The 17,276-nt window shown below is 36.8% G+C and overlaps 1 protein-coding gene across 2 annotated transcripts in view; it reads right to left on the minus strand.

The window, feature by feature from the left end:
- The window catches only part of NEDD4 (NEDD4 E3 ubiquitin protein ligase), a 173,615-nt gene that overhangs the window by 87,778 nt on the left and 68,561 nt on the right, over positions 1 to 17,276 (minus strand). The window contains exon 1 of one of the 2 annotated variants that reach the window (XM_030931101.1): positions 8,485 to 10,098. The exons of the other annotated variant lie outside the window; for it this stretch is intronic. Coding sequence (XP_030786961.1) covers positions 8,485 to 10,032 — 1,548 coding nt within the window. The 5' untranslated portion in view covers positions 10,033 to 10,098. Of the gene's footprint in view, positions 1 to 8,484; positions 10,099 to 17,276 lie in introns of those variants that run through there. 2 annotated transcript variants of the gene reach the window in all.

Genomic DNA, 17,276 nt, shown 5'->3' on the forward strand with positions numbered 1-17,276 from the left:
CAGTTGAAAAGCCCAACATAATTATAGAACCTCCAGGCAACTTCATAGCTACTTACTCTCAAATATGAACAACAGATACCTGGAGGAAAATGTCCAGTAATAAAGAGAAATAGTAATAACAACAGCAAAGGGATCAAAAGGATCCAGAGATGACACAGGACCTGAAACAAAACTTAAGAAAGAAAATAAACCAAATCCGAAGTAAAATATTCTCAGAGAAATAAGAGATTATATTCATAAAACAAGCAGGACATTAGGAATAGGAAATAATCAGAAACAAGAATTTTATAAATTAAAAATAAAGTTTTAGGCTGGGCACAGTGGCTCACATCCATAATCCCAACACTTTGGGAGGCTTAGGCAGTGGATCACTTGAGGTCAGGGGTTCAAGACCAGCCTGGCCAACACGGTGAAACCTCATCTCTACTAAAAATACAAAAATCAGCCAGGCATGGTGGCGCGTAGCTGTAATCCCAGCTGCTCAGGAGGCCAAGGTACAGGAATCGCTTGAACCCGGGAGGCAGAGGTTGCAGTGAGCCAAGATCACGGCACTGCACTCCAGCCTGGGCGACAGAGTCAGACTGTCTCAAAAAAAAAAAAAAAAAAAAAAAGAGAGAGAGAGAGAGAGAATACAAAGTAAACAAAATTTTAAAATTAAAGAAAGGGGAAAACTTGGAAGAAATCTTCCAAGAAGTAGATTAAGGAGGCAAAGAAACAGAAAACAGGAGAGAAAAGAAAATTTTAAGGTCAATCCAGGAAGTGCAAACTTTGGCAAACAGGAATTCTAGGAAGAGAGAACATGGAGAAAAAGACAGAAAATCTTCAAAGAATTAATATCTGACTTTTAAAATAGGCACATGTGTTACCTTGATAAAAGTTAAAAATTAATTAAAAATCATATGGGCAATCATATATCTCAATGTTTAGGTGTTCACCTGCATGAAGTAGGTATATAAACATTATTATATATTATACTATATTGTTCTCCAGTTGTTTTCAATGGATTATGCTGTTTTCTCATTTCAATTATAACCTCTTCAAATCCGGGAAGAATATTTGCCACTTATGGCAGGCACATATTCTATTTTTGATAAATACTTGTTAAACTCATTTGCTTTGAAGGCGACTTGAGTTTCCAGTAAGCTCTGTGACTCTTTAAGACAGTTCAGTCTTTCAGCCTTGTCACAAAAGTAAAGGTCATTCTTAGCTGAAACAGTTACTTAAAACTCCAGGAACTAGTCTGAGAATCCCAGCTCTTACATGAAGTCTAGAGGGAAGTCATTTTATAAAACAATGATAAACTGAAAGAAAGCTAGTCAAATGGCCTTTGTCTGAATACCCTTAAAGATCTCTGTCCATTCAACCTTCTTTTCAGAAAACTTGATCTGAGCCTCTATTCAGACACACAGTTATACGGTACCAGTTAGTGGAATATGTAGGCTATGAATCAGACTTCACTGTGGAAACTAATCCTTGAGTCACGATCATAATATTCCACTGGCATTCACCCCAGGGACAAGGTATTCATTTAAGAGTGCCACTCTTCCATGCAAAGGATGAAGTATCACGTAGCTCCCGCTCATGATCACAGTCATTACTCAAATATCCTAGTTTGGTTATCTGTTTGTGCAAGGCTGTGTAGTCATCCTCACCTATCAGGATTCTGCAGTCATCTCTACCCCATTACAAAGGGTCCCTGGCTTTATTCATTAATTTAATAAATACCTATTAAGTGTCTATTTTGAGCTAGTCATTGTTCTCTATACTAGGGAACTGTATTCTAGCAAATCTGAGCCTAGAAAAGATTTGCTTAATCCATTCTCCAGAATCCTTCTCTAATCAATTCTAGTAATTTACATTTGCCTACCTATTGCCATATCTCCATCTTTTTTTTTTTCTGCTGCATGTGCATTTAGTATCTGAAGTATTATTGATGTTTTTAATGAATTACTCATGATAATGGCCACAATCATGGCATTTCAGGGACTCAAGGGATAATTCGACTTTGAACTGTATTACTGTTCGCATCAAAGAATGGCCTTAAGACTTACTTCTCAAAGTGTGTCTGGGGAATTAACAGCATTGGTACGATCTGTCAGAAATACAGAAATCTCAGGCTCCCACTCTGAGACCTACTGAACCCGAACCAGAATCTGCATTTTAATAAGATCGCCATGTTATTTACATGCACATGAGAATTTAAAAATCACTGGTCCTGCTGACGTCTTAATAAGCCATTCTCTAATTCCTTAATAAAGCATTAGAGGGTAGCCTACAAGTTGGACACAGCAGTACACCTGTAGTCCTAGCTACACAGGAAGCTGAGGCAAGAGGATTGCTTTAGCCCAGGAGTTCAAATCCAGCTTGTGTAACATAATGAGACCTCATCATTAAAAAAAAAAAAAAAAAAAAATTGAGAGAAAAAGTAAATAAAAGGAAGCAATTCAGGATAACATTATTTTAGGTATATCTGTACTTAACTTCAGGTATAACTATACTTAACTAAGTTTAGTTATAACTGAATTTAAAGACATGGTCTACTATATCATCAATATCTTGCTTGGGTAATGTATTTTACTACTAAGGTAATAAAAATGTTTCATAGTGTTATGGTTTTATAATACCTCTAAGTCAAGAGAAGGCCTACGCTCTTTCTCCCCCAACAGACATCCTCGAGCCTAACTAGAAATGCCATGAATTTACTTACTTGTTCAAGGTGTTCTTTGCTGTGACTCACCCATGAATCGAGCTACACATACACACTAGCTGGTTGCTCGTCTAAGCCCTCAGGTCTGCTGTTCTTGTTCTATCCCAACAGTTCACTTCAATCTTAGTGTGGGTAAAATTGCTTTTCAACAATTGCTCCCATGTTGAGTCCTTCCCAAAACATCTCACTGAACTGGGACAGATCTGCTCACCCCTGGTTTTGAAATTATTATATCTCTAAGTATCTGTCTTCATCTGACCACAGTCTTCCAATTTTACACAACGAACAAAGGATACTGAACCAGACGTGTGAGCAATACTTTGGATTATTTCCAGGATATGCTGACAAGACAATTGGTTCCCTTTCTCAGCACTCATTTGCTCCTTCTGCTAACCACCTTCCTGACCTCAACATATCGCCTGGTCTCACCCAGAGACTCTGCCAAGCCCCTTCAGCCTACAAAGGCTCTTGTCCTGGCCTCTCCTGGTCTGTCTTGTTTCCCCGTCACCTGTGATGTAAAGGGAGCGTGGATACAAACGGGTGAGGCCTCACAAGAGCTAGCACATGTTAGGCTCCATAGCCTAGAAGAAGCCAGCAAAATAGACAGAATTGCCTATTCTCCAAGTAGTTTCTGGGAATAGGCCTTAAAACCTTGACTTGTTTTCTACATGGAAGCTCTATTTTGTTTTGTCTTATTTTTGGTGGTAGAGAGGGGACTGAGAAAGTTAGACTAATGCTGTCCAAAATGAGTTATGAATATTCATAAGCAATTTCAAGTTTTCACTTGTAATTTTCTGTTTCCTTCATCTGATATTGCTGAATCTCCATTTCAGTTTTCACTGATCATACTTGCTTATTCTATAGTTCCAAGGTGAAAGAATAGAAGACTGTAACATTTATTTTTTTCTCCAGGAAAAAGACTGTACTCTCCCTGTAGAGAGTGAGTTTGTCTTATACATCTTATATCTACTTCACATATGCCTTCTGCATAACAATCACTAAATATATACCTTGCCTATGCTATCTCGTGCTAATTTTATGACACCAAGCAAGCAACCTACACTGGCTGTTTCTGCTTCCTTACCTGTTTTATTCTTTCTTCAATCTGGCTTTTAACCCTGCATTCTCCTGAGCCTACTCTTGCTAACAGACCTTCTAACTACCATATCCAGTGGATACTTATGTTCTCTGTGGTACTGTCTGCTGTCCTCCTTCCCTCACCTTTCACCCATGCTTCCATGCCTCCACGCCTCCATGCTCTCTGCGCCTCCATGCTCTCCGCGCCTCCATGCTCTCCGCGCCTCCATGCTCTCTTGGCCTCTATGTGGTTCCTCCTTAGTCTCCTCTTTATGCCCTCTTCTACCACCTCACCAAAGTTGGTAGTCCCCAGAATTATAATTTATCTTCCCTTCCCATCTCACTGTATACCTTCCCTAACATGTTTAACCTTACCTGAGGCTTTGACTGTACTCCTGACTCCCAATCTACATTTCTAACTCTCACCTCTCTCCTGAGCCTTGGTCCTGTATCTCCAACTGCCCTACTTGAAAACAGCACTACCAGGGCAGCCTCTGATGCACATAAACTTAATTTGTGATTTCTTCTTCACCCTCCCAATCTGGCCCCTCTCCTGAGTTCTTCATCTTAGTTCATAACATCACTGTTAACCCAATCATCCAAGTTAAGAAAACTTAAATTCATTTATAATCCATGAAATCATGAAAAATTATCTTCTAAAAACCTTAAAGAGAGCACTTCACACTCTCTAAAGACTTCCACTGCCCAACTACTGACTCTCAGCAGAAGACCACCTTCTTTGTCTTCAGCATGAAGCACCAGGCCTAATCAACTCCGACCCACTTCTGGCAGATCACCTCCTCCCACATCCCCAGGCTACCCTATGCTTGAGCCCCACTGGACTATTTACAGTGTGAGATTCTTTCACATCTCTAGTCTTGCATATGCTGCTGCTGACACCTACAGCAGTTTTTCTCAACAGGGGACAATTTTGTCCCTAGGGGACATCTGGCAACGTCTGCGGACACTTTTTGATTGTCACACTGGGAGAAAGCGGTGTTACTAGCATTTAGTGGGTGGAGGCCAGGGATGCTGTTAAATATCCTACAGTGCACAGGACAGCCCCTACTACAAAAGTGTCCAGCCCAATATAATAATGCTGAGATGGGGAACCCCTGCCCTAGAATCTCTTTGATTTCTCTGTCTGATGAACTCTAGTTTACCTATCAAGACTCAGTTCAAATGTCACCTCCTCTGGGAAACCTTCCTCTACCAACCAGGTCCTCTCTCCAGATGAATAATGTCACATCTTTCTACTTTTTCATACACAACTCTATTTAGCACATCACATATTAGACTGAAAATTTTTATGTTTACCAGCATGTCCCTATTACTAGAATGGGAGGTCCCCTAAATAGAGACTGTATTTTACTCATCTTTTCTTCTCAGTACTTGGGACAGGGCCTGGCACTCAAATGTGTACTGGATGAATTAAGACACATCTACAGAGAAAACAAAATATTTTCAAGCAAACAACTCAGCACTTTGAACCTGTCTGAAATTAACGATTCCTCAGTTCTAAGAAATATACAGGTACAAATATACATTTTTCACCAACTTTCTAAAACTAGTCATTAACATTATGGCATCACATTTTAGAATATTTATAAATTACATTGGTTTTTATAAGTGCTGCTCAAAATAAATTTAACCAAATCTCTCTAAATATTCTGCTAAATTTAGTAAAATATGGACTGGAAAATAATGGAACATTTCAGTAATTATATATTTAAAACATCTATTTTAGGAAGAACAATTAAATAAGAAAATATTGAAATGTATAATCTTGAGATCAGTGTTAAAGGCTTTGAAATAATTGAGACATAAGTTTATTACAGTTCTACTATACTAGAATAGTAGCAATTTACCTATTTAGGATTAAGTTACAGATAATGAACAAAAACTTTTATAACAAAAAGAAAAAAATGTAAAAAATAATTCTAATAAAAATATGAATATAAGCAAAGAATGGAAGACATTCAAGCTTGGGCAAAATGCTAATGCACATTAAATAATAGGGTACTGAAATCTCTGAGCATCCTAACAACATAACATAGGAGATTCAGAAAATAACAGATGAGGGAAATAAAATAACAGTAGAGAAAACTAACTACTACACAGATTCAGAAATCTGAATAGCAATCATTTTTATAACTGTTTACGTAGTACTTTAGTTCCTTCACCTGCTTCTTGATTGAACTGACAAAATATTACACATACTGTTAAAATATCAAATATTTATTTTCAGATCAAAAGTCATTATATAGCCTTTACAAAAGTAATATTGTATTTCAGAAGGCATACATAATAAACATATGCCAGTCACTGTTATGTTGTTTGCTATGCCTGAAATAAACACAGACTACAAAGTCTCATCTTCACTCTAAGTTGTAAACACAGAACACAGACAGTGTCCCAGATACAGGTAAAAGTTCTCACTAGATTTAAAAACTCAGTCATTAATGAGCTGTTGATTATTGAAAGCTAGAAACTCAATCTTATACTGCTAGAGACTGGTAGCTAAACATATAAGAAAAGAATGTGTAGACTCTCAGTGCTTTAGAAACCAGGGTCTCTGACCAAAGCAGTGATTTAATTTCACGACTGCTCAGTACAGATAGCTGACATTACTAAATGCTACTCTAATATCAACTTGTTAAATGTGAATCCAGACTCAGCATATCAGAATACTAACCCAGACTAACTGGAGTCATGGGAAATATTTTGGGAGCTGTTTATTTATAAATGAGTTACAATATACCACTATAATTAGATTAATATATAATTATTGATAAACACAGGATTATTTCTAAAACCCATCATTGTTGCCACTGCTATATTTAGAAAAAGCAACACTAGAATCTTCTTCATAAAACAAGCCTTGATTTATCAATTAGATCTATTTAGATATAGTATAAATTAAATTTAACTGTCACTGTATGGTTTACAATGCTTTTATAAAGAGAAGTCTAATAAACATTAAAAGGGGGACAATTTAAGTCTCCAGCAAACTGCATACTTCTGAACTACTTTATAATCCAATAATCTACCAAAAGATAGAATCTGCACAAAGTTATACATTTGATTGTCACAAAAAATATTTAAGTTAGTTTACCTAAGCATAAATAAAACCAGTAACAATGGATATTTTTAACAATGCAAAAGGCATTTGATCCACATTTCATTAAAAAATACATTTAAAATACTCTTCTCAAAAGTATCCACAACAAACTATAATTATTACCATAAAATAAACTATTTTAAGGTATTTCTACAAATATTTATACATGAATTATTCCTTTCAGGTTATTTCATTACGTGTAAAAGAAATTTATAAGTAACATTAACTCAATTAGCATAGTACTAATGTTTCTTCTCAGTGCCATTTCATTTCTTCCTTTTAGGAAGAAAAATAGTTGATTGGATTATAATCTCCTAAAAGCTGGTTTTAGAAAAGTTTCCTAAATGGAATTAAAAATCGTAAAATATAGATCAGAATTTGAAATCTGATCTTTTTTTATCCTCAGTAAAGTAGTGGCTTATATTAACATCTGGGCATTGGTAACAATTGTTATATTTACCAGATTTCAGAAGAGAGAAAATAAACTAGCAATTACTATTTTATTCACCTAAAGCTACTTATCCAGAAGATTTTTTTAAAAAAAATCTTTAATAAGCATATTGGATGTTACAAAAACACAGATAACAGATAAAGTTTTTTCCTCCCCAAACTATTATGTACTGTCATGTAAAATTGCTTTAGTTAGAAAATTTTTTAAATTTCTTGGAACCTGGCAAAACATTCCAAATACAGAAATTTTAAAATTCTATTTCAGTTCAAACCATTTTAAATACTTAAGAACTTTTGGCTAAGATTCAAAAGAGTTAAATTACTAATATAATAAAGTTGAATTGTCAAAAATGAAAAGGTAAATAGAAAATTGTGGGAAATGCCTAGCAATTTAAACCAACTTCAAAAATATTAAAACTTAGAATTCAATATTGTTGAAAGAATGAGTTACATTTTAGAAGGCAGTATTAACTCGTGGCTCATGAAAAATAGGGTAGAAACAAAATTCCATAGTTAAGGGTATATACAAATGTAAATGCCATTTACTTTTCCTCTGCTTTAAACATGCAGCATAATAGCTTTTATGAATGATCTTATCAATACATGTATTTTAGAGATATAGTTCCTCTATGATAATTTATAACAAGATCTTCACACTTTGATATGGGTTTTGTTTAATATTTTAAACAAGCATTCTAAATTTTACTCTATTTCATAATGATTAAGAAGGGGAGAAAGCAAAATGATGGTTTTGAAAATAGGAATAAAATACTGAGCTACAAAATAGAATACTATACCATTTAAAGGAAAAAGATACCAAGATAAAATCTTATGAAATAGACTGTTATTCAAAGTTTGTTTTTATGTTGTAAAGTTTTACAGCTTAAATCACTTAGGAAGATTTTTAAAAATACACATTTTGTACATTGGTAAAGTAACAAATACAGTAAAAAACTATACATAGGGTTCTTCAGATTTACAAATATAAAATTTATGACTACAAAGTACTGCTAGCTAAGGACCAGGAAAATATATAAAACTGCTTGGTTATAATAATAAATTTTCTCCAAATATTTCATTAAGTTATTCTCGTATAAATTAATATTTATCAAGATCAAAGGAAACTTACCTTGCAAGAATTAGACAGTTCATTTGTACAATCTCTGTTGCTGTCTCTTGATAAATTACCCACTTTACCTTCATTTCCAGATGCAAACTTTATGAGTAACTGAGATGGTCCCCCTTTAGAACAATTGTGCTTAAGGCTGGATAGACAGGAAATATTTGGATAAGCTCCTCCCAATGAAATACTTCTTTGTAAAATACCATGGTTTTTGTTCATCTGTGAATTTGGTCTTTCCAATTCTCCATTGATATTTATTTGATAATCTACGTTTTGGGAGGATGGCAAACATGCGGATGTCCTATGCGTGAGCTTAATATACTCTGAATCAGAATTAAGCTTAATTTCTGACATTTCTGGTTTACAATCACCATTTGTTGTTTCACAATCTAATGTAGTTGTTTTTTGTTGGGCGAAATGCACTGAAACACAAGAATATCCTTCAGATGACTTTTCACAGACAGTCTGTTTGGGAGTATTATTCGAAAGAACAATTTTCTTCTGTAACGAGCCCTTCCTGTGAAGCGGCCGTATGTCTCTTACTTCTCCAGGGTTACAAATTGTTTTAGATAACCGAAGTCCATTGACAGCTGTTGAAAGAAATCCTTTAGCACCAGTGCCATCCTCATTATGTGCAATTTCACTAGGAGAAATAACAAACTGGTGTGAAGTTTGATAGGATCCTTTGCTCAGAAGAGTACATGGACTTGTCGGAGAAGTCGGTGGGGTATTTGAAGGACTCCTAGGAAAAATGACTAAGGAGGAGCAACGTTTTAGTGGAATTTTTGTGTTCCTGCTCACTGGCAATTTCATAATCTCTAATCCACGTTCCAAGTCATCCTGGACAAAAGGATCTGTACTTGTACTTCTTGAAAAAATTTCACATGGAGTAGTATTCCTGTTTGGCACAATTCCACTGGAGGTGCTGTCAGAAGGTAAGTTTCCACCCAAAAAAGTATCATCACTTGGTGGCAATGTATAACTACTACTGTCACTGATGACACTGTTAGTGTACGAACCTCCACTTGTGATACTTGCACATGACCCGAAATCACTACCGTTGCTGCTGTAAGATCCATTATCACTGGTTGAAAAGTTACTAAGGCTACCACTACAAATGGCTGGACTGCTTACAAGGTTACCATCATTCACTGCATTCAACTCACTATCGACCACAGCACTGCTGTAAATACCATCCTTCAAGATACAAGTAAATGAGGCATCATCACTATCAGCTAAGACATTGCTAGACTGAAGATATCCACTGTACCTTGTTGGCTGTAGTGAAATCTGTAGACAGCTGCTCTTTTTATTAACATTTTCAGATGAGGGAACAGATGATCTTTCTTGAGACTGAACGTTTTCCTTTATTAACGGAGCCAGTGCAGTCTGTCTGGGAGTCAGCTTCATTTGAACAACGTTAGACGCTGAAATCCGTGTTGGTCTCTTGAAGCACATGTGAACATGGCTATCCAAGTCATCTCCGGAGGCTTCTGACAAAGGGTAAGTATTGCTTCTTCTGGCTGCAAAGTGCAATCGTAAGCTTTGTGCCATTTGTTCTCATTTCCAAACATGTTAAGGGCTGAAAGTCATAACAAAGATCTCTGTCCGTAGACAGGCTAGAAGCAGCTGCACTGCATCAAAAGAAAAAATCATTTGTGGTGCCTAAAAGAGCTATTAAGTAGTAGTCTTTATCCTAAGTAAAACATTAGATACCAGATATCATAGAAAGAAAAAGACGACCCATTCCAGAGACTGACGTTTCCAAAATGTCTTGAATCGCTTGTAGTCAAAATGCCTTCACTTACAAAGCACTTGATTTCCAGCGACCTTTAAGCTGAGCTCAGCTGCAGCACACTGACTCAAACACAGCCAACCTTGTTTCAATTATACCTTCTCCAATTTGCATGAATGAGTAACACAAGAACAACAATCTTCTAACATTTCATGTTGAAACAGTATTTTTTCACCCCAGCTCTACTAAATGAACATTTAACTATGTGAATCGCAGTGCCTATACTTTCTCCAGCCAACTTTGACCACTAATATTTTTACCCATAGGTATAGAATTACAGGAAGTTGGTAGGAACGAAACCCCATGTAATTAAGTATCAAATCAAAGATTGAATTTCCAAATAGTAGTCATACTAGTCAAGTTAGTTAATATAGGGACTGTTAATTTTTTTTTTTTATTTGTGAATTCAAACAGTTCTGTAAATTTGGAAATACCAAAACTTTAGGATGAATTTAAACTTTAGCACTACATCAAACAGATACATATTTTAGCTTCTAAAGTGCTAATTACATAAAAAGTGAAAGCTTAAGGACAGAACTACAAAATTAACCTAGTAATACCATTGCAAAACTGAAGCATAGGTTCGAGAAAAAAAGTTTAAGAGAAGCTGTCACTAAGCATTTTCTCCTGTAATTTTAAGGCCTTTTCCAGCCAAGTAGAACAGTCTTTAAATGATGCCATTTATATTTTGACTATTAAAACTCTGCCAAGAAATAGCCTAAGCAAACATTCCAATAAAAATATATGCAGATTAGAAAAAAAAAAAAACTATACCCAAGATAGTTTGAACACATAGGATATTTTATTTCACTGTCTCTGCAATTCATTCACTTAAGAGAGTGTTGTGGTAAGTAAAGAAGTCTAAAAAGGATTTAACACATCAAATAAACATATCTCAATGCCAATTCTGTTCTGAAAAACTCTAAGAGCTCTTTGCTGGCCCCTGCTGGTGCTTTGAAACAATCCATTTAGCTGTTTGATATCTATAAAGAAATATAAACCCAGCTGTACATTTCTTTATATAAACAAAGTGCATACTTGTTTACATTTTTGAGAGCTAGCCCTGCCCTAGAGGTGGAATTACTCAGCAGTGCTGATAAAGCTTCCACAGTAGAGAACAGTGGACTGTTTGTCCTTTTAGAGGTTGTGATTTTGTATATATTTTTTCTGCTTTGTATTTATTTAACCTTTATTTTCAGTTTACTAGGTAATAAAAATTTAATATTTTAATTTCTCTCCCAAATGCCATAGACCAAGGTTGGTATTCTATTTGAAAGAAACAAATTTATTTTTAAATAATACTCTAGGGTATATTTAAACCCCTTACCTAAATTTTATAGCTGGAACTCCAGCAATAAATATATACTGGCTCATTCATAGGAAAGTAAAAGGTAAAATAGTTCCGTTGTTTATACCACATGCTGCTACACCCAAGTTGTATTTTTCTAAGTAAGTTTTTTTTTCCTAAGTAAAAGCAAATATGTAAAACATACTTTGTTTTAAAAAAAACTGCTTAAGATAGATCTGTTTTCGATCAGAATTTTCTAAACAGATATTCAATCAATTAAGACACAACAAAACAGAATTATGGGAATTTATTGAATTATATTTGACTAGAATGAAACAGCATTGTATTTTCAAATGTGTACAATAATTGGAAATTTAGTAATACAATTATTATGTTATTTTGGTTTTGTATAACCTATCTCCTTTAAGATTTTACAGACTTCAGTCAATATTCCCTTAACATCTTTTTCGAGACGGAGTCTCGCTCTGTCGCCCAGGCTGGAGTGCAGTGGCCGGATCTCAGCTCACTGCAAGCTCCGCCTCCCGGGTTTACGCCATTCTCCTGCCTCAGCCTCCCGAGTAGCTGGGACTACAGGCGCCGGCCACCTCGCCCGGCTAGTTTTTTGTATTTTTTAGTAGAGACGGGGTTTCACCATGTTAGCCAGGATGGTCTCGATCTCCTGACCTCATGATCCTCCTGTCTCGGCCTCCCAAAGTGCTGGATTACAGGCTTGAGCCACCGCGCCCGGCCAACATCTTTTTCTTTTAAATAAGGAGGAGTCCTGTTTTACTCTGCCTTCAAATGACTTCAGCTTTCTTTCTGGGATTAAGTGTGGGGTCTAACAACTCAAAGAATGAATCCCTTCTAATAGGCTAATCAATGAGATCTAATTGTTCATGCCTGTGGCCTACAACTTCCTGGAAATAGGAAAAGCTCCTCTGATTATTAACATATAAAATAACGAACTCCAAGTATTTGGCCAGATAAATGTCTTCTCTTTGGTAAGCTTCACTATAAGCATCAGTTCCACGTCCCCTAACTAGATTTAACTTTCTGGAGAGCATGGACCATAACTACACAGTTCTTCTGAGGCTCCTGAGCTTGTCCTGGGCACAAAGTAAGCACCAAAAGACACCAGAGAGAAGTCTGGATGGATAGATGGTGTCACCACAGGCACTCTGAATGCCTGACGCTTTCTTTCAGGATTTTTGTTGTTGTTGTTGTTGTTGAAGTTGATCCAGCTGCCACTTATAAAGAAATATCAAAAAGCACTGCAGGTGGACAAGAAGGAATGACGTTTGAAAAATTTACAGAGAGGGTTTCAGCCAAGGAAAAGTAAGGTAAGAGAATCACATGCACTTCCTAGCACTCTAGTCTGAGTTTAAATTCTAGGGAGGCTGAACAGTTTGCACTGCTGGCTGAGGTCTGAACATAGGATCTATACTGCTATTACAGCAGTTGCATGGGAAATCGGGGAACTTGCTATAAAATGTAGTTCCTCAGTCCAGCAAATACCAAACAGGAGTGTTAACCCTAACCTTAAGAGTAGAAGAACTGGAGGGACATGGCAGCCCTCATCTGGAAAGAATCCATGCACGTCCTACATAGAATTGCGTATTTTGGAGTGAAACAGATTGAAGGTAAGAACCCCACATTCTGAGTTGTTGGTTACTGATCATCTACACGGAAAATAATGTAATTATCTACATGGTATGGATAGCCTCTGGGTAATCTTAATCATTGACTGAACTTTGAAGGCCAAAGTCAGCTGCGGTGGTTAATTGTATGTATCAACTTCGATAGGTTATGGTACTCAGTAGTTTGGTCAAACACCAGTATAGACATTGCTATGAAGACATTTAGACATGATTAGCATCTACATCAGTAGACTTTGAGTACAGCACATTACCCTCCACAATGTGTGGGGGTCTTATCCAATCAGTTGAGGGCTTTGAGAGCAAACACAGGTTTTGTAAGAAGCAGCAGCAATTCTGCCTCAAGACTACGATGTAGAATCCCTGCCTAAGTTCTCAGCTTCCTGGCCTGCCCCGCAGATTTCAGATTGCAGTTTTCACTATATACATATATAGTGTGGAAATATATATATTCATATATTATACATAATTTCATATATAAAATATATGAAAAATAAATAATACACAAAATATATACACAATCCATTGTTTCTGTTTCTCTGGAGAAGCTTCACTAATACAACTGCTAAATGTGAGAAGCACAGGGTCTCCACCCAGAATATAGGCAGCTCCTAAAACCGGTGGCTCAATGTGTACAGGTGTATGTCTTAGACTGGTGACACAGTGCTAACTTTTGCATTGGTGGGTAGAATTTTTTTAAGGCACATAATTCTGAAATGTTCTGTCATTATTGCCACCACCACCACTACCATCACCATAATGAAACGACTATATTTTAAAACGCTCAAGTCTTAAAATTGGGTGGAAAACAATGATATAAGCCTACTCTTTCTTGAAAGCAAATATCACTTATATTACAAACGTTTTCCAGATGACTAAAGTTGTTTCTGCTTAATACTATACTTGTGTTCTTCACCTTCCATTTTCAAAGAGAAATTGCTAGGAAAATGGTACATTTTAAATTTAGTTGTGAGTGCCTCAGCAGAATAAAGACGGAATGACATTTATAACCACATAGGTCACTTGTTGCTATACAATCAGGTCTGTTACTCCACCAATGGCTATAGTTTCTATAACATCTCAAGTCATCTCTATACCTCCCTTACCTGCTGAGACTAGCAACAAATCAGAGGACTAGAATGACACACACCACCCTGTTCTAATTATCTATGGCTCTTTGTTTTGCTGGTAAACCGAGTTTCTCGAGAAAAGCTGTATTTCCCATGCATAGAAGAGCATCTAACACAGTAGATATACTAAATGGTGTATCTTAGCTAATACAAAATATACCATATCAGACAGCTACAAAGGCGTAAGTCCATGAATGTTAAATAACACTTTATATTTGTATCATGATAAAGAATTTTCCAAGTATTTTCATAGTCACTGTCTCATTTTATCCTCACAACATGCTTATGAGATAGGCAGGGCAAATATTGTTGTCCTCATTTTTCAAATGTGAGAAGGTATTTTTAGAAAGGCTGAATAATTTGTTTAGGGTTACAAGCTCATGCCCCCAAAGAAATGCAGGATTATAATAGAATTTCTTAGTCCTTAGTGTGGGGATCTATAACAACTTTTTTTTTTACCCTCCCCCTCCCCGAGATGGAGTCTCACTCTGTTGCCCTGGCTGGAATGCAGTGGCGTGATCTCAGCTCACTGCAACCTCCACCTCCTGGGCTCAAGCCATTCTCATGCCTCAGCCTCCAGAGTAGCCGGGACTACAGGGGCGCACCATCACGCCCGGCTAATTTTTGTATTTTTAGTAGAGACAGACTTTCACCATGTTGGCCAGGCTGGTGTCAAACTCCTGACCCCAGGAACATCTCCTGATCCGCCCGCCTCAGCCTCCCAAAGTGCTGGGATTACAGGCATTACAATATCTTGATTAATGTATTATTTGTTTTTTTCCTTTAGTTAAAAGTTTAAAAAATTTTATTTGTCATATTTATCCATCTATAAATATCCAACTGTTAATATCAAACGCAACACTTTTTTCTTCCAACCTATCATGATGCACTTTATAGTATTATATACACAGTAAATGCTCAAGGAACGTTAATTTGCTGATCAGTGTTTGACAAACAGCCATTCTGGCCATTAAGAAAGAGTCACACCAATACTAAAGTTACTAGCAAAACGGACCAGACAAGTAAGCATGGTGGAAAGCACAGATGTGAGCTGTCCCTCCTTGTAGACAACATGCAAATAACGCAAATAAAATAGTTCACCAATAATACACCCAATGATAAGGCAGAATTCACATCGGTATCAGTGGCAACAGGAAAAATAACAGTAATACCATGAGCTGGCAATTCAACTCTAAAACGTATCTCTTAGAGATACACTCAGAGATGTATATACGGAGACACAAAAATGTTTATCAATTGGTAAGAGCAATACTGGAAATAACACTAATAACACTAATATTAAGGAGGTTAAATACATAAATTATAGCATTATTATATTTTCAGAGTATAGAAAATTATGTATCATTGAAAGGTGTCATCACAGATCTCACAAATATAACATTAAGGAAAAAAGCATATCAGAGGGATGCCTACAGAGATATACTATTTTTATAAATTAAAAAATATACAAAATAAACAAGGTGGGTTTTTGTTTTTTGGAGATAAGAGTTTTGCTCTTGTCACCTAGGCTGGAGTGCAATGGTGTGATCTTGGCTCACTGCAACCTCCGCCTCCTAGGTTCGAGCAAGTCTCCCACCTCAGCCTCCCGAGTAGCTGGGACTACAAGTGTCCACCATCACGCCCAACTAATTTTTGTATTTTTAGTAGAGACAGAGTTTCACCATGTTGGCCAGCCTGGTCTTGAACTCCTGACCTCAGGTGATCCACCTGCCTTGGCCTCCCAAAGTGCTGGGATTACAGGCATGAGCAACCATGCCTGGCCAACAACAATGTCTTTTTTAGGGATATATATGTGTATATATGTGATAAAAGTATTTTAAAAAGCAAAGAATGGTAAATACAAAATTGAGGACAGTGGCTACTAGTAGAGGAAGAAAAGGAGATGCTACTAAGGAGGGATCTAGGGAGGGTTTCAAAGATTTTGATAATGTTCTAGTTCTTAGGCTGAGTAATGTGTGTGTATATACATATTTGTCTTATTATTTAAAATATATATATTATGTGAGCTTTTTTGTATGTATATTTCGTGATTTAAAAACAAAACACACACACAACTCCACCAATATGAAGTTTCATTTGTTTCCATCTAGAAGGGACCAGCCTGGCCAACATGGTGAAACCCCATCTCTACTAAAAATACAAAAATAAGCTGGGCAAGGAGGCGGGTGCCTGTAATCCCAGCTACTTAGAAGGCTGAGGCAGGAGAATCGCTTGAACCCGGGAAGCAGAGGTTGCAGTGACCTGAGATTGCGCCACTGCACTCCAGCCTAGACAACAGAGTGCAACTCTGTCAAAAAATAATAATAATAAATAAAGGAAAACAGATCTATAGAGACAGAGGGGAGAAAAAAGGAAAACTTTATATTCTTTAAAAAAAAGCAAAAACTCAGACAGAAAACAAATAGCTCTGTAACTAACCATATTCGATAATCAAATCAGCAACATCTGTCACTCAGCCTTAAAAATTAGATTGCCAGGCTGGGCATGGCAGCTCATGCTTGTAATCCCAGCACTTTGGGAGGCAGAGGCAGGTGGATCATGAGGTCAGGAGATCAGGACCCTCCTAGCCAACATGGTGAAACCCCATCTCTACTAAAATACAAAAAAATTAGCCAGGCGTGGTGGCATGCGCCTGTGGTCCCAGCTACTAGGGAGGCTGAGGCAGGGGAATTGCATGAACCCTGGAGGCGGAGGCTGCAGTGAGCTGAGACTGAGCCACTGTGCTCCCGCCTGGCAACAGAGTGAGACTCCAACTCAAAAAAAAAAAAAAAAAAATTAGATTGCCAGCCAGTGATAGTCTTCTTCAGCAGCAATAATGTACTTTTGCTTACTATGATGTTTATTAAAGATTTCATTGGCAATATCTTTAGTTGCTAGTATAATTATCACTTCTTGAGGGCAAAAAACAT

This window comes from Rhinopithecus roxellana, chromosome 5 (genome assembly GCF_007565055.1).
Source record: "Rhinopithecus roxellana isolate Shanxi Qingling chromosome 5, ASM756505v1, whole genome shotgun sequence".
Classification (NCBI taxonomy): domain Eukaryota; kingdom Metazoa; phylum Chordata; class Mammalia; order Primates; family Cercopithecidae; genus Rhinopithecus; species Rhinopithecus roxellana.